General features: G+C 43.1%; 1 protein-coding gene across 5 annotated transcripts in view; it reads right to left on the bottom strand.

Moving 5' to 3' along the window:
* LOC147422032 (uncharacterized) overlaps nucleotides 1–20812 on the bottom strand; it is a 54144-nt gene extending 33332 nt beyond the window's left edge. The window contains exons 1-4 of one of the 5 annotated variants that reach the window (XM_086503803.1): nucleotides 20672–20812; nucleotides 18191–18213; nucleotides 17911–17950; nucleotides 17634–17734 (exon numbers count right to left, since the gene is read on the bottom strand). In XM_086503803.1, coding sequence (XP_086359929.1) covers nucleotides 17645–17734; nucleotides 17911–17950; nucleotides 18191–18213; nucleotides 20672–20812 — 294 coding nt within the window. In that variant the 3' untranslated portion in view covers nucleotides 17634–17644. Of the gene's footprint in view, nucleotides 1–17633; nucleotides 17754–17910; nucleotides 18127–18190; nucleotides 18291–20671 lie in introns of those variants that run through there. The other 4 variants (XM_086503801.1, XM_086503799.1, XM_086503800.1 and 1 more) reach the window with 4 other exon arrangements.
* Nucleotides 20813–25003: the final 4191 nt, after the last annotated feature.

The following is a 25003-nucleotide window of genomic DNA, read 5'->3' on the forward strand; positions in this document are numbered from 1 at the left end:
ATACCCCCCTCTTGAAATCGCAAATTCCATCGGTTGCATGTCAGATATACATACCATAAATGATTTGGTGTGGTTAGCACCCTTTTATCTTCAAGAGTTGGCGTTTCCGTTTTTCTTTACATGTGTTTCCTTGAACATCAGGTACTGAATTTGATGGAGGAGGAGGAGGCTCTTTCTTCAATTGAGGGCAATCTATGGCCTTTCTCGCCACAATAAAAGCATTTGCCTTCTTCAATATAAGCCTTTAACAGAGAAACTTGCTTTTCTTCGTTCCCTTAGGCTTAGAATCTTTGCTTACGATTTTGAAACTGTGACCACTTTCGAGAAGAGAATTCTCCTTGATTCTTCATGATAAGCGTTGTGCTCCTGCTTACGAGGAGTCCCCTCTGAATGGAGTCCTTCAACAATTAGTGCCAACTCCATCTTAGTCTGCAGAGTATCATGAGGATATAGCTTTTGTAACAAACTTGGACAACCCGAGTCTAGAATCTGTCACAACACAAGAGAGATTCACTTCAAAAACTTTACAAATTTAATTCACAGATCAATTGAGTCGACATGGCCCAGCGTAGTTCCGTGCCCAGAGAGATTGGCCCCAAAGACTGGCGCCCCTTTTGGTATTTCTTTTTGTATTAACAATTCAGCAAGTATAAGTGCCCTAGACTCTCCTCTGCTCACCAGCTCGTCAGCTCTATGTCTGCCAGAGAGAGCCCTAGGGTCTTATTTAAAGTTTAAACTTTGAAGGCCCTTGGCCTTGGAAAAGCAGTTTACATGAAAAGCTTCTATTCAAAAAGCATTTGGTGCCAAAAGCTAGCGCCCAGAACAGCCAACATGATTTGCGGACTTCCGTACAGATGCCACGTCAGTAGCGCAGTTCGCAGGCGTCTGTATAGCCAGCCACGTCAGTTGCTTCGCAATTTTTTTTGTCTTTTGTCACTTTGGCCCCCGACGGCCGTTGCCCATAAGTTGGAACAACTTTTAATTAGGAAATCTTTTATTTTAATGTCCACAGGTCATGCCACATCATCAATTTGTGACATACTCCCCTCTTGAAAGAATTGTAATCGCCCTCGATTACGCCTCCAAAACAGACAGAGGCCATAAACCAATTTAGTAGACATTGACTCTAAGTAACGACGCACTAGACCAACACAAATCTAGCACGTGCACAAAGACGCCACAGTCAATGCACATTCACATCAAATCAATCACACAAAAATTGATTCCAAATCCAAGACCGTGACTCTTGGCAACGTATTTAGCAATCGCATCTAGGTCTATCCGAGACCTCACTGATGTCGGATTAGCTAATTCTTATTGTGATGATGTCTATAGATTTTCAAGACCGACATGCTACAATCGTTTCTTCTTTCAGTTCTTGCACTCAAACAAATCACATGAGGGAGTACACATCATTCACATTCAATTTCGGGAATTCCCATTTTCATTGTTCATAAAGTCATATAATAGAATACTGTCAGCACAGCAGTATCCATGAAATCCAAAGGGAAATCAATGACTCTAGTCCATCCACGTAATCTGTGACAAAGGAGCGGAGTGACTCCCCCCTTGTGAAGTCCCGTCCGCACCAAATTCAACCCTGCTGATCTGCGGGATCTTTCATAGTAGACGCAGCTAAACCAAAAGCCTCAATGTAAAGTTCCAAAATCTGAGGAGTATTTGCTAGGTCCTCCTCCTCCATTTACTTCGCATCCAATGCCGCATAGTTCCTAAATTTCACTAAAAACTGCCAAATCACTTTACCTTTCACTTTTCTTTCCTTATGTGCCAGAATCTGTTCTGGAACGAGTATCTCCTCACTCTCTTCCACTTCGGGTTGCTCATCAAGTTCCCCATCAACTGGCAACTCACCCTTGAAGGGTTTCAATAGACTCACATAAAATGCATTGTGAATCTTCCAAGTATCTGACAACGTGAGTTTGAAGGATACATCATTTATCTTTTTTTTAATCTGGAAAGGGCCATAATACCTCATGCTAAGCTTTGGAAAAGGCCCCTCCTTTCCCTCTCGTTTCTTTAGACGTACCTGCTCAAAACGTAAGAGCACCCAATCATCCTCCTTCAGCTTCAAGTAGCGTCGATGTCGACCTGCTGCCTTCTTGTGTCGTGCTTGAGACTTCTCTAGAGCCTCGCAAGCCTTGGCAAAAGCGGTGTCCAAGTCCCTCTTATACTGATCAGCTTCAAAAATCTTGTCTTTAGTGCTTAGAAAGGGAGGGATATTCTTAGCACCTTCAATTACCTCAAAAGGCACCTTCCCCGTCGAGTGAATCATGTTATTGTAGGCCAATTCCACCAAAGTCAAATATTTTTCCCATTGAGTCTTTTGATCAGAGTCTGCGGATGGAATGATGACGAGAATTGCAATCGTGTGCCAATGTTCTCCCAAATAGCCTTCCAAAACAAACTCACGGATCGGAGATCTCTGTCAGAAACTATGATCTCAGGCATGCCACGTAACTGAAATATCTCAACAATGAACAGTCTCGCTAAATGATCCGTCTTGATGACTGTTTTCTTTACTGAAATGAAGTGAGCTTGCTTGCTAAATCTACCAATGACAATCCAAATGCCATCAAGCCCACTTTGAGTCTTCCGGAGATCAAAGATGAAATCCATAGCAATACTATCCCAAGGGCGGGTGGGAATGGGTAAAGGCCGTAATAGTCCCTGTGCCTTATGCCTCTCAAACTTGACCTTTTGGCATACTAAGCAATTGCGAACAAAGTCGTCCACGTCCTTTTTGAGTCTCGGCCAATAGAAGTAACGCTCCACACCCTTCAAGGTGGTGTCGATGCCGCGGTAACCCGTAAAAAGTGGACAATGGCACTCTGTCAAGACCTTTTCCCTCAAAGGCTGTGTAACACACAACATCGTTTTCCTCATCAAGTAACCATCCCATATGGAATAACCTGAAATTGTCTCCTTGGTCAACTATATCCTCGAAGCTTCTGTGATAGTTGTGGAAATAGCCAGGACTAGGGACTTCCGAGACAATGCATCTGCCACTAAATTTTTATGTCCCTGAACATGGACAATCTGGAAGTGAAACTGTGACAAGATGTTAGCCCATCGCATCTGCTTTTTCGAAAGCTGCTTTTGTGACAAGAAGTAACGTAGACTCTGATGATTTGTAAAAACTGTGAAATCGGTTCGGAGTAAATAGTGTCGCCACCACTATGTAAGAGCATGCATCACTGCCAATAGCTCTCTCATAAATCAGTGCTACCAACTCTAGCCATGAAAACATCCTGCTTTTATAAGCAATCACATGGCCTTCTTGCATCAAGATCGCTCCTAGACTGCAACCACAAGCATCACAATAAACTTCGAATGGATTTTGCCAATCTGGCAAAGCCAATACTGGTCCAGTAGTTAATTTTTCTTTAAGAGTCTCAAAAGCAATCACCTCTGTCGGTCCCACGTGAAAGGGACTCCTTTTTGAGTCAATAAATGCAAAGGTGAAGCTATCTTTGCAAACTTCCGAATGAGCCGCCGATGATGAGAGCACAAGCCCAAAAAGCTTCGAGCTTCGTGGACATTGTATAGGTCAAGCCAATCGCGGATAGTCTCAATTTTGGCCGGGTCCATCTGTACTCCTTTTGCTGAGATGATGTGTCCCAAGAAATGTATCTCCGGTAAGAAAAATTCGCTCTTTTTGGCATTGATAACCAATCTATGCTTGCGCAATGCTTGAAAAACCTGTAGCAGATGGTGTCGGTGCTCTGCTTCTTTTTTGGAGAAAACTATAATGTTGTCAAAAAAGTGCCGACAAAAGACCGAAAATCCTATCCATCATTTGATTAAATGTTGCTAAAGCATTTTTGAGTCCAAAAGGCATGACCAAAAATTCATATAAACCAAAACTTGTCCAAAAGGCTCCCTTGTAGACATCTCCCAGAGTGATTCTGATTTGATGATATACGCTTTTCAAATCAATCATACTAAAACAAGAGGATCCCTGAAATCTATCATCATCAATCCTTGGGTAACCGGGGAACAGTAAGGTGATGTACTAGGTTGGATGAGACCCTTTCCTAGAAGTTCTTTCACTTCGTTCATAATTTCTTCATTCTGGGCTCGGCTAACTCGATAAGGTGGCCGGTTTGGTGGTGTGCTTCCGGGAATCAAGTCAATGGTGTGGTCCTTAGGACGAGATGGAGGTAACTCGCGGCTCACCTGGTAAGCCTTCAAAGAAACTGTCAGCATCTGTGCAGAAATTATTGTCGTTCTTTATCCAATTCAGACATATTGGTTCTTTGTTCATCATTCAATTCTTTCAAGATCTAGTAATACTTCACAATCCATGCGCCTACCCGGCAGATGGATCTTGACTGGTAGCATAAAACTTGAAGTGGAATCAGCGGGAAGAAAGAGACCTTTTTTTGCTTGTCTTTTGTCCAACCGATCGGTCTCTATTGGGGTTGGTGTTTGGTTAAAGGCCTAAATACTTTTTGTAAATTTTTATACTTTGTCCAGGTTCATATTGAACCTGGACACATTTTTTGAAGGTCACTTACAATAAAAGTGGGAAAACCCAAAACTCACTTATTGAGTTTTCTCCAAAAACGTGAGCCCTCTCTCTTTTGCTAGCGCTTCCTCCCCTGCTAGCCTTCGCCTCCCCTCTCTACACACACACTGCACTTCCTCGTGTGCTCTTTCACTTGCACACACCGCCGCGCGCTCATCAACTGGTATTAGAGCCTCAATTAGGGTTTGCCCCAAACCTGCAAATGCTGAATTTCAGTCAAAAAGGTCAACTTTCACGCGAGATTTTGCAATTTCGTCACCAAAGGACTCGTCCCCGAATACTAGAGAGCTCCCGGCAACCCTAATTGACCCAAAATGGGTTGAAATTAGGTTAAAAACAGGAAATTACAGGTTATGACAGCAAACTACAGGTTTTGCAAATGATGTATTAAGGTGTGGGAATACTTTTGCTAAGTCCCCGCTACTCGAAAACACTGAAATTGCCGAAAAGCAAGCCCTAAAACAGGTGTTTTAAGCAAATTTCAAATTTGCGCAGGTTTTTGCAAGTGTTTTTATGGTGCGATTACATTGGAGAAAGTGCAAATTGATGCAATCTACGCACATTTGACAAATTTTGTCGATGTATGACCATTTGTGGCTCAATTTCATGCAATTTTGATGCTACAATATGGGCTTTTGCGCTTACATGCTTCTAAAGGTTGTGTATTAGCCTTATGTATGTCTTCTGAGGCTAAAAACAACTAAATTTGTTGTTTTCGAGCACAAATTCGCTCGCTGAAATTTTCTACGCATAAATTTCAGAAATTGAATTTTGTGCCCAAATCGACCTATTTTGCTCCAAATTACTCCCGTGACCATTTGGAGCTGTAGTGCACATCTCTGTAAGGCTATACTCCGATTTTTGCGCATTTTGTCCAAAAATTCAGCGTATTATCCCTCTTATTTCGTGCAACTATGACATCATCTTCTTCGGATGTAAAGAACCTCTTCGAAATTAGGAGGTTCGATGGTACAGGTTTTGATCTTTGGAAAGGCACGATTCAAGGAATCCTATTTCTTAAGAATTGCGAAGGGGCACTTGAACAGGTGAAGCCGCAGAATATGACAGATGAAGCATGGGTTAGCATGAACAGGAAAGCCATTACATATATTAAAATGGCCATGACAAATGAGACCGTCATTGATGTGAAAGGTCTCACGATTGCTTTTGATGTGTTGGAGAAGTTAAAGGGAATGTATGAAAATACAACGCCTGTCAATCAGGTGCACTTGATGCGAAAACTTGTTGGCACTAAATGAGTCCAAGAGCGCGGCAAAGCACTTGTCATTGTTCGCAGGTACTTTGTCGCAGTTACAGGATTCTAGCTTGCCCCCTTTTGATGATAAGTTGAAAGCTATCTTCTTGCTTATGACCTTACATGAGTCATGGGAAACTTTGGTGGTTTCGTTGTCCAATAACCCCAATTTGACCTTTGATGGTGTTAGGGGTTCTATCTTGAATGAAGAAATCAGGAGGAAAGCAAGTGGAGAGGGAGGCAGCTCTGCCAACATGGTTAGAGGCAGGACAGAAAAGAAGAATGCTTATGCACAAAGGAGTAAGAGTAAGAGTAAAGAAAGGGGAAATGCAAGCAAAGGCAAGGGTGATGTGACTTGCTATCAATGTGGCAGGAAAGGTCACAAGAAACCCGATTGCAGGTACTATAAAGCTTAGTTAAAAAGAAAAAAGAATGGCGGAGACAAAAAGAAAGAGACGAAGGAAGTCAAGGTAGATGCACAAGATAGCTCAAAGGACAAAGAGAAGGCCAATGTGGCTTCTAGTGTCGTGATTGAGGAGCTGTCAGATGTAGAGGACATCTTGTGGACACCTTGTGTGCCACTTTGTCAGATGATGATGCTTATGACTTTGATGCCTCTGTAAATGTTCATTCACAGGACATGCAGATCACCAAGAGCGATCTTATTGATGCTTTGTTGACTGTCAATGATGCATTGTCCAAGACTTGGATGGTTGATTCCGGTGCTTCATTTCATGTGCTCCTATCAAGGAGTGTTTCTCTACTTTTGATGCGGGCAAGCGTGGCCATGTATATCTTGGAAACAATCATGCATGTTCCATTGAGGGTATTGGCACTGTGCATCTCTCCATAGATGACACAAATGAGCTTGTCTTGCATGATGTTCGATGTGCTGGGAATCAAAAAGAGTCTGCTTTTTGTTGGTCAGATGGATATGCATGGTTACAGAATCTTGTTTGAGAGAGGGTCATGGAAAATGACTAAAGGCTCAAGGCTGATTGTAAAGGGAACAAAGAAAGGGACACTTTACTGCATGCATGGAAAGGCCGTGTTGGGCAAGTTTATTGCATTGGCTGAAATTAACTCTCACATGGAGTTGTGGCACAAGAGGCTTGGCCACATGAGCCAAAAGGGCCTTTCTAAGCTTTGTACTTGGAACAAGCTTGATGCTAAAGGCACAAAGCTTGACTTTTGTAATGAATGTCAATATGGCAAGCAAGTAAAGCGTTCTTATTACTCTGGTGTCTCTCGTAAATCTTGTGTGCTTGATCTTGTACATTCCGATGTATGTAGCATGCCTACTAACTCCATGGGTGGTGCATGTTATTTTGTCTCCTTTGTTGATGATCATTCTAGGAAAATTTGAGTTTATTTGCTTAAGTCTAAGGATGAAGCCTTTGCTGCGTTTAAGAGATTTCATGCATTTGTGACCACCCAAACTGGTAGAAAGCTAAAATGCTTACGTACAGACAATGGGGGGGAGTACACAAGTGCTGAATTTAACAAGTTGTGGAAATTTGGGCATTAAGAGGGAGCTTATTGTGCCATACAGCCCCTCTTCTAATGGTGTGGCTGAAAGATTCAATAGGACACTTTGTGAGAGGGTGAGATGCATGTTGTCCACAGCTAATCTCTCTCATGGATTTTGGGGAGAAGCTTTGAAAACTGCAGTGCATATATGCAATCGATCCCCTCACATGTCTTTGAAAGGTGACATCCCTGAAGAGGTTTGGTCTGGCAAGCCTGCTTCATATGATCACTTACGCATTTTTGGTTGCGAAGCTTTTGTGCATGTTAGACTTGAGTTGAGGAGTAAACTAGATGCGAAGTCCATTAAAGGCCTCTTCATGGGATATGGTGAAGAAGGCGAAATGGGTTACAGGATTTGGTTACCTCTGCTCAAAAGGGTTGTACGCAGCCGGGATGTTGTTTTTAATGAGGCAAGGCTGCTTCAAAACAGTTGTGCCTCAAAGCATGACCATAAAAGGGTGAAATTTCAGCATGACCAGCCACCTGTTAGGCCTATTTTTGACCCTCAGGATGCACCACAAATGGCTGAAAATGTAGATGATCCAGTGGTGTTTGAGCCAGATGGTGTTGGACAGCAAATTGAGGCTCCTGAAGGGCATTTGCAGTCAAGAAGCAATGCTGAAAATGATGTACAGCAGCCCATTGTTGATGATTTTGTAGTGCCACCTGATGTAAACCCATTGCCGGATAATGTGGATCATAGGGTGAGGCGGTCTACTCGTCAAAGACGGCCTGTGAGTCGATATGACCCCTCTTTGCATTACATTATGTTGACAGATGAGGGAGAGCCTCTTACGTATAAAGAGGCAAAGACATGTGAGCACAGCAACAAGTGGGAGCTTGCTATGCAGGAAGAGATTAAAGCTTTGCATGCTAATCATACTTGGGATTTGGTTGAATTGCCCAAAGGAAGGAAGGCTATTCCTAACAAATGGGTGTATAAAATCAAAACTGTTGATGCAAAACCCAAGTATAAGGCAAGGCTTGTGGCAAAGGGATATGTTCAAACCAAGGGCATAGACTTTCAGGAAGTGTTATCTCCTGTTGTGAAGATGACCACTTTGCGTGTATTGTTTGCCATTGTGGCTGCTCTTGATTTGGAAATAGACCAAATGGATGTACATACCGCTTTCTTGTATGGTGATGTGGAAGAAGAGCTTTACATGAAGCAACGCGAGGGTTTTGTCATCCCTGGCAAGGAACATTTGGTATGTATGCTCAATAGAAGCTTGTATGGGCTGAAACAATCATGTAGACAGTGGTACAAGAAGTTTGATCGCTTCATGCTTAAACATGGTTACAAAAGAAGCCATGCACACCGTTGTTTGTATACCAAACGTGATGAGGATGGCAGCCCGATCATTCTTGTGCTCTATGTAGACGATATGTTGATAGCTGCAAAGAAAAGAAGCACTGTAGATGCTCTTAAAGGGCAGCTGAAATCTGCGTTTTCAATGAAAGACCTTGGGCCAGCTGAACATATACTTGGAGTGCGTGTTACACGGCAAAGAGACAAGCGTCTATTGTATTTGTCGCAAGAAAAGTACATTGAAAAGGTGCTGGACAGATTTAACATGGCTGAAGCAAAGCCTCTTGGTGTGCCATTACAACCATATGTTAAAATCTCCAAGGATGATTGTCCTAAGTCAAAGGAAGAAGCCAATGACATGCAAAGTGTGCCTTATGCTTCAGCTTGTGGTTCACTTATGTATGTTATGGTTGCTACTAGGCCTGACATAGCCCATGCAGTGGGAGTTGTGAGCCGGTTTATGGCTAATCCAGGCAGGTTGCATTGGGATGCAGTGACGTCCATTATGAGGTACTTGAAAAGGACTAAAAACAAATGTCTCTGCTATGGTAAAGGACCAATGGAGTTAAAGGGATTTTGTGACTCTGACATGGCTGGTGATGTGGATACACGGAAATCCACAAGTGGCTATGTATTTACTCTTGCGGGAGGTGCTGTTTCATGCAGTGTTACCAGGGAACGCCTCCCTATGGGTTGGGAACACCGGAACGGCGTTCCGGAGGGTCTTCATGGCCCGGAACGGCCCGGAACGTTCCGCAGGGGTTTTTGGTACCGGAATGGCCAGCCCGGAACGGCCCGGAACAGCTCGGAACGGCCCGGAACAGCTGGGAATGGCAGATTTTCAGATTTTTGAGCTTTATCTTGTGAGGCTCCCCCTTCTTAAATGCCCTTCCCCCCACCCCTTACCTTCACAGTGCACACAAGCTCTCAAGGGTGAAAGCTCAAGCTCTACCCTCTCGAGTCTCGAGTCTGGACTCTCAAGCTCTAGCCTTGTTAGTCGGCAAGGCTCTCTCCCTCTCCCTCTCTCTCTCAAGCTCTCTCGAGAGTCGAGTCTCCCACTTTTAAGCTCTCTCTCTCTCTCTCTCTCTCTCTCTCTCTCTCTCTCTCTCTCTCTCTCTCTCTCTCTCCGCGTCCCTCCCCCCTCAAGCTCTCAAGCCTATACGACATACGTTGGCCATAGTAAGGTTGAATGGTCTTCAAATCAAATTTTCTGTGAGTATTAGAGTCAAAGGACTCTGACACTACTATATTTGAATCACACAGAGCTTAAAATTGCATTATTTGGGTGTTTTTATGCCTCCCGTTCCGCGTCGTTCCCGTTCCGGACCCCTCACCGTTCCCCCGTTCCGCGGGGGATCCCGTCGCCGTTCCCGTTCCGCGTTCCGGGTAACTATGGTTTCATGGTGTTCTAGATTGCAAAAGATTGTTGCATTGTCTACTACAGAGGCTAAATATATTTCAGCCACTGAGGCTTCCAAAGAAGCTATTTGGTTAGCACGCCTATGCAGTGAGTTTGGCTTGCCTGCCAAGGCACCTATGCTTGGTTGTGATAGCCAGAGTGCTATATGTCTGGCAAAGAACGCCATGTTTCATGCACGCACAAAGCATATTGATGTGCTGTATCACTTCATACGAGAAGTGCTTGAGGATGGCCATATTACATTCGTTAAGGTCCATACATCACAAAATCCAGCCGATGCTCTCACTAAGTGCTTACCCAAAGCACAATATCATCTATGCATAGAGATGGTGGGAATCACGTAGCTTAAAGGCGCCATTTATGCCTTTAAGTGGGAGGTTGTTGGGTTAAAGGCCTAAATAACCCCTTTTTGTACATTTTTATACTTTGTCCAAGTATAAAAATGTTACATTTTTTAAAGGTCACTTATAATAAAAGTAGGAAAACCCAAAACTCACTTATTGAGTTTTCCCCAAAAATGTGAGCCCTCTCTCTTCTGCTAGCGCTTCCTCTCCTGCTGGCCTTCGCCTCCCCTCTCTGCACACACACTGCACTTCCTCGCGTGCTCTTTCACTTGCACACACCGCCGCGCGCTCATCAGTTGGACATCCATGTTTTCCGAACACGTTGAGGCCATTGCACCATGAACCTTCATCCTTCCCTTCCTTGGACACTGTTGAACTATGTGCCCCTGCTCTCCGCAATACATACATAAAGCCATTAATGCGTCACCTTTGCTTCTCCTCGACTGAGAGAGGTTGAAACCGTGCTGAATCAATTTGCATGGGCTCAATGCTTGATTCACGGCCCTGTTGAGGTGTGTAGCCATTATGTGTCACTTCTGTTTGGGGTCACAATGGTGCCCCAAGACGCCTCTCTTGTCTCCTCTCAAATAGTCGATTATCACATTCTATTACTTGAGAGATGAACTCACTTAGTGTGTGAACCTTTGGCATAGTCAATAAAAGATCTTTTACGTCATCCTTTAATCCCCACCAAAATTGGCTAATGAAATATTTCTCATGCCAAGTCGGATCACAAGTGAGCTGTTGAAATTCGGATGCATAGACGGATGCAGGTCTTGATCCTTGGCGGAGATTTCTAAGTTTGGTTTCAACAACCCTTGCTCTATCAGTATCCCCAAAGGTTGCAGAGAACTCCCGCACAAAAGCTTCAAAGTCATGAAGGAGAGGAGATTCTTTTTCAAGTAAGGGAGCAAACCAAGAGAGAGTCGTACCCGAGAGGAGGGTCCCAATAAGGCCTACTTGAGAGGCATCATCTAGATAACGCTCTCGTTGCATTCGAATGAAGAGACGCACTTGTTGGAGAAAACCTCTAAACTTTAATCTAGTCCCATCAAATTTTTCACGCATGCTGACCTTCGGCTCCTTCTTATGTTGTTGAGAATAGCTGGATCTTGTAGCTTGTGCTTGATGTGTGCTTTTCTCTTGAAGCTCTTGAATTTGACGTTGAAGATCTTGCAACACCGGTCCCAAGATTAGGGGTTGCCCTGCTTGAAGTTGAGCGTTACTCTCACGAAGTTCTTGTAACTGAGCTTAAATGCTTTGCAATGCGTCGATGACACCTTCCATCGTCGGCTCCATGATGGCTTGAGAAGATTAAGAGATGGTAGTCTTGCCAAACTGTTATGAGCACGTATAGAGCTAGAAGAGAGCAAGAAAAGGCGCTCACAATGTACAAGAACTTGGACGTGATGATAAGCTTAATATTGATTATAACACTTAATACTTTATTAAGAGAGCTAGATACAAGACTTGGATTACATGACTTGAGTACAAGACAAGGCTTGATTGCAAAGACAAGACTTGAACATAAGAACTAGAAGAGAGATTTCCTCGTAGGAGGCTCACAACTGGTGCTGGCAAGACTGAGGGGCTTGTGGCCCAAGACCCCTATTTATACTAGTGCTTGAGGAGGTTAGGACTTTCTAGGTTCTTCTTGAGGAGGTTAGAATCTTCTACAACCTTCTTGATCCTTCTAGTTCTTCTAGAACCTTCCAGATCCTTCTTTAACTTTCTAGAGATTTCCAAAAACTTCTAGATTCTTTGAATCTTCTCCATGCTTCTAGAAACTTCTAGAATCTCCTTGATACTTTTAGAACCTTCTAGAATCTTCTAGATCCTTCTAGAGCCTTCTAGTGATGATGTAGGCGATGACACAAGCGATGATGCAGACAACGACTGACTCTCAAGCATCCATGACAGCTGATGTAAAATGCTGGGTTCCCTTTGCTGAAAACGCCAGGCTGAGGTGAGGGGTTGTCTTGCTCAGAATCGGCCTGTTGAGCAATGCTCCTGTTGCCTCCTCTGCCAGAAAGTGCTAGCTCTGGTTTGAATTGCCCTACCTAGTTTCCAACAAAAGTCACTTAATAAATAAGTGGAAAATGACAAAAATAGGAAAACTAAGTTTAATGCACTGGAAAATTCCCTTGATGGATTCGATGGAAATGCTGATGATCACGCTGCGTGCAACCGGAGGATATGCATCCAATCTAAGTGTTTGGTCATGCACGGTCTGCGAACAGACTCACAAAAGTGCAAGATCACTTCCTATTCTAGACTGATCTGACTGAATTGAACCCTGGTCATGCTGTAGCTTGTCCACGGACACATAGGGTTGAATGTGTCACGTGACATCCCCTCCTTTTCAAAGTGAGGTACTGCTACCGAACTGTAAGGCGTCGAGGGAGATCCCAACAACATCCAGAATCCTCGAAAGGACTATTCGCCAGCCCACGATGAGGTGTGGGTCGTGCGATACTTGAACTTCATAAAAGTCTGCAATGCTTGCTTCTATGGGCCGCGCCGAAAGCGACACAAAGGCTTCTGAGTCTCCTTCAATGCTTCAACTTTGTCTTTGGACGTAAGTCCACCTTCTTCAAGAATCTCCGAGGATGAAAATTCCTGAAACCACTTCCAACACAAAAACATGAACATACCTATTCCATGTAAAGTGACTGGAAAAAATCTTGTCTTCCTCAAAGACTGTGCATGCAATGTAGATGAACAAAGAGACGGAGTGCCAAACCGTTCACCACACACACGCAAACAATGAGATCGAATCTTGTCGTGTTGATCTAAATCAACCAATTGTGGCAAAACACAATGGAAATGCCCATGCTTGGTTCTCAATCTTTCTTGTGCTCTTTCTACGAATGTGTCATGCCAAGGAAGAAACATGGAATGTGACTTCCTTGAATGCAAACATTTCATCTTTTCATGAATCATCCGCATACATCCGTGCTCATTCATGAGTGAAACGTGCTCAACGTACAATATGTCATGCCTAGGAAAAGGGATCACATAACGACGCTGACTAAAATACAGGAAACAATCACGAATGAAACACTCGAACAATGCGTGCTGACTAATCATGCGAACACATAGTACTTCTTGTGGGGGTTCTTTGGACCTAGACTCAAGAGCCAAGATCGGTTCTTCGTGTTTGATCGAATCTACATGTGGGGGTTCTGTGGACCTCGACTTGAGAGCCAAGATCGCCAAGATCGGTTCTTCGTGATTGATCGAATCTGCAATGAGGTTAGCTTCACTAGAGAAAGTATCAACTAACACATCATCCTTGTAAACAATCACATCATCTTCATGCAAATCATCATGCTTGTGAGAAATCATATCGTGATCATCATGCAAATCATCATGCTTGTCCTTATCATGCAAATCATCATGCTCATCATTATCATGCAATTCATCATGTTTATCATTGTCATTCAAATCATCATGCAAATCCTATGTGTCATGCTTGGGAGAAGAAGAGACTAAGAGAGTCTCCTTTTCCAACTCTCTTCAATCTTCGTCTGCACATTAGAAATGAGAGAGAAAGAATGAACAACATTCTTGCGATCCAATTCTATTTTTCTTTCTGCGTACTTGTGATCAAATTCTTTGGCCTCCAAGCGTAATTGCTCGCGCTCACGCTCCATGGCTGCCATTCTTGCTTCGTGCCACGTTGTCATCATGTCTATCATCGACTTAACCAAAGCCTCTATAGGATTCGATACAATCCGTGGCATAGATAGCGAAGGGGGAGGGTCAGGAAAACCTCCATGGTGAGGAAATTCTTCTTTGCCTCTCTCATGCTCATCACCTCCAAGCGAAGTATCCATGCCGCTACGAGTAATGACCATCCACTGAAGTCGTGGAGTCTTGTGGGTTCTTGTGGTCTTGGGTTCTTAAGTTCACGAGGAACTTGGGTTCTTGGGGGTCTTGGTTCTTGGGGTTCTTAAGGGTCTTGAAGTTCTTGCGGTTCTTGAGGGTCTTGAGGTTCTTGCGGTTCTTCTTTCGCTTGCAATCTGTGTTAGAGAAAGATCTCTTCACCCGAGTTCTGCTCTTTTCCACGGGCGCACCCCTTGGCGGCTTTGCGCTCACACCAAGGTTGCTTTTTCCCACCTCACGTTGATTGGCCGGCCACTAAGTGCACGGTCCGCTCTCAATAAGTGAAAAGAGGCACAAGGGGAGGCTGGACAAGCCCTTCTTTCTTGGGTTTCCTGTCACTCTTCAAAAACACAATTAGGAATCGACACGCCCAAGAGGTCTTGGGTTACGTGCGACCGCAACAAGCAAAAAAAGAATTGTAGTTCTTGTGGTTCTTTCCTTGAGTGATACAGAACGCAGTACACTGCCAAAGCTCTGATACCCATGTAAGGTGCAGCGGAAGTGAATGTTGAACTTTGCTCAAGATGAGTGCTCCGAACTGTGCTCAAGGGTTCTTTTTTCTTACGGAAGGGAGAGCCTTCCGTTCCTTTAGCGAGTGCAATGGACACAAACAAAGTAGATGAACACTGTGAATGAAGGTACATGAGACTGAGAGATAGAGAGAGAAGAATACGACACCAAACAAGTTGTCAAACCCTCCTCCGAAGGCCCTTCTCTCGATGGTGAGAGAAGTCTATGCTATTGATTGCACAATTCTGGTACAAGATGCTGATGCAAATCTAATGTGATGAGATGTCGAGGTCGACGATGCTAAGGCTGCAAACTGAGTGCTATGAATCGGTTCCCGTCGCTCCAAGCGGGGGTTGATTTGTGTACTTGCTGCCTTGCTGAAAACGCTGCTATAGCCTGGCAAAAACGCTGATTTAATGGCTGAAATCTGTTGCAAGTCTTGGCTGGAAACGTTGGAATCCCTACTGAAAATCGCTGGCAGAAATGCTCAGGCAAATGCCAAGTGCTGGCTGAATTTGCTGATGCAAAAACGCTGGTATGGCTGATGTAAAACGTTGGGTTCCCTTTGCTGAAAACGCCAGGCTGAGGTGGGGGGTTGTCTTGCTGAGAATCGGCCTGTTGAGCAATGCTCATGTTGCCTCCTCTGCCAGAAAGTGCTAGCTCTGGTTTGCTTATATATTATCTTAGCAAAATTACCCTACCTATTTTCCAACGAAAGTCACTTAATAAATAAGTGAAAAATGTCAAAAATAGGGAAAATAGGTTTAATGCACTAAAAAAATCCCCTGATGGATTCTGATGGAAATGTTGATGATCATGCTGTGTGCAACCGGAGGATATGCATCTAATCTAAGTGTCTGGTCATGCAAAGTCTGCGAAACAGACTCACAAAAGTGCCAGAACACTTCCTATTCTAGACTGACTTGACTGAACTGAACCCTGGTCATGTTGTAGCTTGTCCACGGACACATACGGTTGAATGTGTCATATAACAATGTAAAAGTCCCGGTGCCCTAAGTACCCCTGACAATGCAAACGGAGTTTGCCAATGGCAGGTGTAACAGCAACATCCCGTTCGGATGCTGCTAGAACAGCCTCCGCCTGTGGCCCCATCCTGTCGGGCGTAATTCCAAGTCGAGCCGCCAATTCAGGTGAAATGAAGCTGGCCTTGGCTTCTCCATCAAAGAAGGTGAGGGCTTCCTAATCTTTTACTTTGCCCCTCTGGAGTGCGCAACCGCCGAATGATGGCTGGAAAGAATGGATCTACCAAGGATCGTACGCCCGTAGATGATCAAGCCAATGTCGAAGATACCGTGTACTGCAGCAGTCACGCACGGACCACCACCGGATGGTGTCCTGGTAGGAGGTAACTTCATCCTCTGTGAAAAACACAAGCCATGTGGCTGTTGTCCACCCAAAAACACAGGGCTGAAAACAGAGAAAACACAGCAGGTGTATATCGCTAAAAACAGTAGATCTGAAGAGGATTCTTGCCAGCAAGGCACCGGATGCCGAGCCAGTGGGGCAAAGATCTAAGTGGGCCGATGCTTGTGCTGCCCCCCTCTGCTGAAAACGCAAGGTCTTCCACCAAAAACGCAGTGCTCCCCAAAAACGCAAGGGCCAACAAAAAACACAAGTGATCTGGGGGTTTTCTTGTCTAGAAAGGTAGCGCTAGCATCCTGATGCAAAAATGCTAGGCCTAATCTGCAAAAAACGCAGGTATGGCTGAACATCCGTCGCGATGGATGTTGTCCAGGTGATGGCACCACCCTGTTTGTGCAAAGACCGCTGGCTGATCTGGTGGTTATTGCAAAAACGCTGGCAGATAGGAACCTAACGCGGGTGATGCGCAAGACATGAAGAGCTTGAAGCTGCCGATACCATGTGACAGTGCGCGTGTGCGGAAGTGTTAGAGAGGACTCGGGGTGTGTGGGGGGGGGGGGGGGGGGGAGAGAGAGAGAGAGACCACAAACGCAAGATATGGTGAAGAGGGGGCGATTAGTCCCCCATTGTGAAATGATGTAAAGGTGATTATGTTGGTCAAACAGGGATAAGGAGTCTGTATGCAATCGCAACAATGACTCGACATCTAGAGCTAATTGAAGTTGATCCTAACTTTGAGCAGCTCACATCCCTCTTAAATCAACGCCGCTACAAAGAAGATACTAACAACATGGATGCAAAGAAAGTACGGCACTTGGATCTCTTGAACAATGTCTGATTGAGGGAGAGAGAGCTGAGAAAAGGTTTAAATTTTCTAGCTGCAGTAGAAATTGGGAGCTTCTGATGTTTGGTTGATGAGAGGTTCATACAATCTGCGCTCGAGCTCATCCTCCTAAACACAATACAACATGACTGGTCTTTGCATGCATCGAAAGAAGATAAGGTCATTTCTATGCTGGTTGGAGATGACTATTCAGCACAAACCGTTTCAACATCACCCGACGACATTTGGACGGTGCTGTCCATTGCCTAACCAATCATTCAAACTCACTTTAGGATGTGACTGGCTGCTTGACACACAAGCTAGAGACAAACGAGCGCATCACAACTCATTCCCAAACAAGCACATTCTCTTGCAGGAAAAGAGAGGGAGAACAACAAAACCACCTATGACCTGGGCTTTCTCCATGCAATGCAAGCCCTTACAAAGCAAAGAGACTAGCAAATAAACCAAAAGAGCTGGTAATCAGAGTGAAAGAACACCCAATTATTAGTTAGTGTAAGAGCCCTGCCAATTTCGAGTTATACCAACCGACCCTCATCTCAATCCTCTTAATCTCTTAATGCAGCACCAGGACCACAACAAAGAAAGAAGCATTCTTCCAGACAGACATATTCAAAGAAGGTGAAATGGAATGGAAGACGGAGAAAAGTAACAGCAGGGATGGCCCTCCTGCACGTCGGCATTCCAGCTATTTGGTTGGACCTGGAGCAAATCAAATCATCATAATTCGACGGTGTGAAGAGCAGCCTACTTAGAGCCCATGCGGACAGGAAAACTAATCAAAAGAACATCACTGCGTCAGCTACTCATCGTCAATACACACACACACACACACACACACACACACACACAGAGTATCGCCATGAAATCAGGCTGACCTTGAAACGGATGAGGTCTACCGTCAGATGACCCTGCTGCCTGCCAACGTGGTACATTTAACTTTTATGACAGCCATTTCATTTTGAAACTTTGTGCTAACGCTGCTGTGGATACAGCAGCTCGCACTTATCTCTCTCTCTCTCTCTCTCTCTCTCTCTCTCTCTCTCTCTCTCTCTCGTGCGTGTGCGCGCGCGCGCGCGCTACCATGTCAATGCTTGTAACCCCAGCTCTAAGTAGCGCAGATGATATGAGAGAGAGAGAGAGAGAGAGAGCTCTTACACTTCCTCAGCGATACAGTCCGCCTATTTGCTTTAGTGCTCTGGAGCAGAACCACTTTCGACACAGAAAGAAGGGAAAATTACCCTCTAATTTGTGGAAATTTCCAAAATACCCTTCAAATTTCAAAAATCCCCAACCCCTCATATTTTCCCAAAATGCCCTTCAAATTTTCCAAAATTCTCTAAATACCCCTGGTTGTGAGAGTAAATTTATCCAAAGATAATTTTTTTTGTAGGCTTTGAAGATGAATTGCTTCATTATTTTTAGATATAATTGTCTTTTTTGGGGAGGTGATTTGTGACAAATTACATGCTAAGCACTAATAAAACAAATCTCCATTGTCAAAAAAGAAAAAAGATTAGAAAATAGTGAACAATCCAACTAAAATAGATACAAGGGTATTTTGGGAATTTCCACAAATTAGAGGGGTATTTTGGTAATTTTCCCTTTAAAAAAAGGTGGACGGCATGCAACTGTGGGTCCACTCGGCACTCTTTCTCTCTGGGGAAAATTACCAAAATACCCCTCTAATTTGTGGAAATTCCCAAAATACCCTTGTATCTATGTTAGTTTGATTTTTCACGATTCTCTAATCTTTATTCTTTTCTGACAATGGAGATCCGTTTTTGAGTGCTTAACATGTAATTTGTCACAAATTACCTCCCAAACAAAGACAATTATGTTTAAAAATAAAGAATCAATTAATCTCCAAAGCCTGCATAACCAGCTCAAATTCTAGTTTTAGTATCTTGCATTGATAGACAATCAGTCTTCTTATGAGAAGCTACAAATTTTTTTGGGAAATTTACCAAAATACCCCTCTAATTTGTGGAAATTTCCAAAATACCCCTCAAATTTTAAAAATTCCCAAAATACCCTTGTATCTGTTTTAGTTGGATTGTTCACGATTTTCTAATCTTTTTTCTTTTTTGACAATGGAGATCTGTTTTTTAGTGCTTAGCATGTAATTTGTCACAAATCACCTCCCAAAAAAAAGACAATTATGTCTAAAAATAATGAAGCAATTCATCTCCAAAGCCTACATAACCAACTCAAATTCTAGTTTTAGTATCTTGTATTGAAACACAATCGGTCTTCTTATGAAAAGCTACAAAAAAATTTATCTTTGGATAAATTTACTCTCACAACCAGGGGTATTTTGGGAATTTTGGAAAATTTGAAGGGCATTTTGGGAATTTATGACAAAATATGAGGGGTATATTGAGAATTTTTGAAATTTGAAGGGTATTTTGGGAATTTCCACAACTTAGAGGGGTATTTTGGTAATTTTCCCAATTTTTTTATCTTTGGAGAAATTTACTCTCACAACCAAGGGTATTTAGGGAATTTTGGAAAATTTGAAGGGCATTTTGGGAATTTATGACAAAATATGAGGGATATATTGGGGATTTTTAAAATTTGAGGGGTATTTTGGGAATTTCCACAAAATAGAGGGGTATTTTGGTAATTTTCCCTTTTAGATGTGGAAATTCCCAAAATACCCCCAATATTTTTTCGTAAATTCCCAAAATGCACTTCAAATTTTCCAAAATTCCCAAACTACCCCTAGCATGCTTCTGAGAGTAAATTTCTCAAAAAATGAAAAATTTCATAGCTTTTCATAAGAGGACTGATTGTCTATCATAGAAGATGCTAAAACTAGAATTTGAGTTGGTATTGTAGGCTGTGGAGATGAATTGCTTCATTAATTTTAGACAAAATTGCCTTCTTTTGCGAGGTATCTTGTGACAAAATATATGCTAAGCACTCAAAAACGGATCTCAATTGTCAAAAAGGAATAAAGATTAAAAAATCTTGAACAATCCAACAAAAATAGATACAAGGGGAATTTTTGAAATTTGAGGGGTATTTTGGGAATTTCCACAAATTAGAGGGGTATTTTGGTAATTTTCCCCAACAAAAAACACCCTCCCACGACAACTCTCAAACGGCAACTTGATTGGCCATAAAAACGAGGAGCATGGGTGAGACTTGAATGCGTGACACGGAAGAGCGTCCCATCCTGTCACATTCTTCTCTTCTCGAGAGTTGCACACCCTCACCTGCACATTTTCCTAGCTTCGCACCAGCGTCTTTACCACCACCAAACCCACCCCCCCCCCCCCCCCCCCCCCCCCGCGCGCGTGCGTGGGGAGGGAGGGAGCTACAAGCAGTGCTACGAAATGGGATCGTAGGAGGAGAAGCTTCAAGTCATTTCCCTACCTCTGTTCAACTAATACAGGCCCCCCCAATGGCGAGAAACTTTGCTCCTTACCCCTTGTTTCAACCAGGGTCCATGCACCTAAATCTTATTGTTCAAAATGTCAACCCCAACAATGGTCCCATGGTGAATTCTTCTCTGCCTCATCAATTCTCCTATGCTGCTGTTGTTGGATTGCCTTCGATGCATCCTATGATGGACACTGTTCACTCCCCTATTCACGCCCACCACTCCTCTATACCCTTCCTCAAACAAGTAACCTTTGTATCCCACATCATCAATCGATGCATAGCTTTGAATCTTTCAAGAACCTTCAACTTATAGATGCTCACACTGCTGCTCCTGAGAGTCCCTCCAGTCTGGGAAATAATACTAGTCCTGAGGATAATGAAGCTCTTCATAATCTTGAACAAGCTGATCAAGTTCTCCAAGATAGAAATTTTGAAGGTTATTATACTAATGGTGAACATGATAGGGCTAGAGTTGTTATTCGTGTTCAAGAGTCGGAGCAATGGCATGTCCAACTTCAGGATAGGGTAGTTATAGGGTTATGTCATGAGGTTAGGAGACTCTCAAGAGTTAGATTTCTCAGAGTTGGGATAATAGGAACATTAAGTTCTGCAAGTCCGATACCTGGCCAACAACTACAATCTCTTTTTTGTGACAATGTTAATGCAGCCCCGCAGATAGTAAATCAAGGACGGTGGCTCATAAGAAACATTCCTCTCTCTGTCTTCAATTGGTATAAAGGGATTAATCCTAGGGGTCCAAAACCCACTAAGGCTCCAGTCTGGGTAGATTTTCCAGATTTGCCCATTGATTTTTATCCTTGGCTAAACGAAATATGTGCTTTTATAGGCAGAGTGCTTGGTCAAAGGGTTTGGGGGGGGGGGGGGGGGGGGGGATCAATTCCAAATGGGACCCTCAACTGCTCATAGAAATTGACCTCGATGAGGAAATTAAAACTAAAATTCTATTAGGGATTCCAATCGTAGATCTCTTCATGTTCAAAAAGCTGCTTACAAAATTCTCCCTAATGCATGGTTTCATTGCATGAAACAAGGCCATTTCATCAAGGATTGCACTCATCTCAACCCCTATGACACTAGTGAAGAAATCCCTCAGTCCAAACCAGAGAAATTTCATCCGGTCTCTACAAAAAAACTGTGCCAAAAACAACAAAGGTTCAAAGAACCCTCCTAACAGGAATAAAAATAGCTTCAATCCCCTCTTGGTTGATGTTTTTGACCCCTTTTATAATGGTATTCCCTCATATCATGAGGGAGACAAGAATGTGGATGTCAATTTTGAGACGGGTCATCAGCATGCCTCTGCACCTAAAGATCCTAACACTAGTGGCAACAAGGATAAAGAGATGCATCTCCCCATCCCAAGTCTTCAAAATGATGCTATTCCCTCCTCTGATAGTGACAAGGAATCAATCCCTAACACCCAGCCTTCTAACCGTCCTTTAGTGAATGTTGATGCCTTTGTTGAACAACTAACAACTCAAGATGAATCCACCAACTCCAAATTGGTTGAGGACCCTTGTCAATCTCTGAATGTCCTTATGTCCCAAGATGAAGAAGAGAAGCTACCCACCCCACCTACTCTAAAAAGCAAAAGAAAGAAGGAGGCTTCAAAAGATCCTACAAGGACCTCAATTTCTCTATCTAAGCCTTCAAAAAGCAACAAAGAATGAAAACCCCTACAATTAAAGGGTTTAGTCTAAATTGCAAAGGTTTCATCGACCCCATAAGAGCATATGCCATCAAATCTTGGCTTAAAGACACTAACCAAAATCCAGATGTTATTTCTTTGCATGAAGTTAAAATTTCAGGTTCAAACCTCCTCTCCAATCTTAAAAGGATAGGAGTTGGTTATACCCGGTTTTTCATTGATCACTCTCATGAGAGAGGTGGTGTTGTTGTAATGGAATTTAATATTTTGTTATTTACTGACAAGTGGAAAAAGCTGACTGAACCTTGTGCTATGCGGAAGATATCATATTTATGTATATTTTATTATTCAAGTGCTCTTTATGATCTATGGCCATTTATGTTCGGCCGCCAATGTATATTCATTTTGAGCATTCAAGAAATCTATAAATAAATACGTGCAAGAGGAAAATGCTCACTCTTGCACAGGGGGAGATTGCACCAAGTGCTTGTGTCTATTCTTCTCTCCTCTTCTCTCGTCTCTCGTCGTGTTGGTGTAGCACTCCGCTCTAGGAGGTGCATTTGCACGTGCTATCTCTCTTCTCTCGCTCTTTGTCTCTCTTTTTGTGCCTGCATAGCTCAATTATGTGCTTGTTGCAGCTGTCTAGGTTATGCACTGTGCAATCACGAATATGGAGAAATTCATCTATCAAAGCCAAGTGTTGCATCATTTTTCTTCCTCTTTTTTTCTGATTTTAATGTTATGTCTCATCTCTCACATTTATGCTTGATCTGTGTATGTTTGATTGCCAATTCATAGCTAGTTATAGCTATTCAAATAGAATAGTAGAGATTAACTACCTATAGAGAGTAATTGATATATATATAATGCTGATAAAGTAATTACTAGGATCAATTTGTGTGCATTTGGTGGCACTACGGGTAGCATGTACATGAATGGTTATGCTAGAAATGGTTGAAGGGAGAGTTTGGTACGAGTGAGAAGGTATAGGGGAAGAAGAAGCTAGATCGAGAAGTTTTGCATACCCTAATAAATAAGGAGAGGGAGAGAAAAATTATTATTTTCATCATAGGAATTGATCTGTAAAGACCAAATAGAGTAAATACAATGATTATTTTTAATGTCATAGGAACAATCCCAAGAGGCCTACCACATGTGATTAGCCAACGTTGTCGGTGTGGGAAACAACCCAAAGAGACTGAGAAAAAAAAATCTCAAAATTTGAGAGGTTTGTATGTCATCCTACTAAAGCCCATTGTTTGGCAAACTCAATCACCTACAAGCCAAGCAACCATGATGGAGCAGCAGACGCACTGAGCAGGAGACCAACAAGAGGGTAAACACTTGGGCTTAAGGTCGGACGTGCGTTACCAACAATGGCTTCAATTGATGACGTCAACCAATGACGGCAACCGACGATAGCAACAAAGAAGATTTAAAGAAAAAAATGGCAGGGCACGATAATAAAGCAAGGTACATTTCTTGAGAAGGAAGTACAAGAATTGCAACATGCAGGGGGAGAGCTCAACAACCTTAACGCAGTTCAGAGCGTTGTCTACAACTACCACAAGCTCCCATTGGAGGAGCTGCCATGCACCAAACTCACCAACCCGATAGGGTGCCCACATTTTTTTTGAAATTTTATTTTTAAATTTATGCCAGTAATGTCGTTGCACCGTTAATTTTACAGGAGGCTAATCACGAAGCGATGGTTGGCTAGCTCTTTTTGGAGCACATCACAAACGCCCAACCATTTTTCTCTCTCTCATTCACCTATCAAGCATGTCGACTGCTCAAAACACTCTCTCTCTCTCTCTCTCTCTCTCTCTCTCTCTCTCTCTTCTTTTTTCTCAACTGACGGTGCCACACACACAACCTCATATGTTTGCATGCTATCCAACGACACACTTTTTTTGATCGAAATCACCTTGAGATTAGCCTAATCACTACATGCGTATATGAAAATGTGCCCTGATCTCGATGGATCATTTGATCCTATTTTGGTGTATGTATTGCATCCATTTGCGGCATCCCTAAGGCCAATAGATTTAACGATGCACATGGGGCAATCCCACCCTGCGAAGCCATTGCTGTTAAAACATTCTTACTCTAGCAAGACTACAATGTCCAGAAATCTATAACTTGCAGTAGCACAATTTATACCCACAAAGTCTGCAAAGATCTCAAAAGAATTCATTGGTTGAAGCCTCAACTTACATGTGACATCCTCTAATGACAAGTCCCCACAAAATCGTGAATCAAAGGAGACACTCACCTCGCAGGTTGTGTAGGCTTGTGGGTTTTCGAGCTTGCCAAACATGAAAGGTCAACCTCCATCATTGCTCTCATAGAGAAGCTTGAACTAGATCCGAGGATCAACCACCTTGATAATCAAATCTTTATTGTCTAAATATTCAAGTTTGAAGAAGGGCAACCACCTTTGGCCGTCTAGATATAAGAAAGCGGAGCCTCTTGGTGTGCTCTCCAAGGCGGTCGTGAGTAGAGATGGGACAAGATCACAAAAGTGTGGAGTCCTCGCATGTGGGATGCTCTTGGACAGCTTGCCCCGATGCTCCCCTTACAAGTACACTTATTGTCGAGACAACTCTAATGGAAATCTAGCTAGAGGAAAGTGCAAAAATTGCGGACCATGTCACCAGTGGACCCGCAACCACGCATTCTTTCCTTGGCCCATCCGGTCCGATGAAAGAGGGCGACTTTGAATTTTGAGGTTGTAGGCAACAATCTTGATTCCAAATCTCCAATTGAAAAAAAAAAACTATCGCCCACTTATAAACTCAATCCTTGGCTGGCCGCACGTAGGGTTGACTTGATCCTACCTTCACCCCCATGCCCCCTGAGCCCCACTATTCTCTCTTTCTCTCTCTCCACCCACAATAGTAGCTGCTCTT

Source organism: Adiantum capillus-veneris, chromosome 27 (assembly GCF_014529385.1).
Source record: "Adiantum capillus-veneris isolate H3 chromosome 27, ASM1452938v2, whole genome shotgun sequence".
Classification (NCBI taxonomy): Eukaryota; Viridiplantae; Streptophyta; class Polypodiopsida; order Polypodiales; family Pteridaceae; genus Adiantum; species Adiantum capillus-veneris.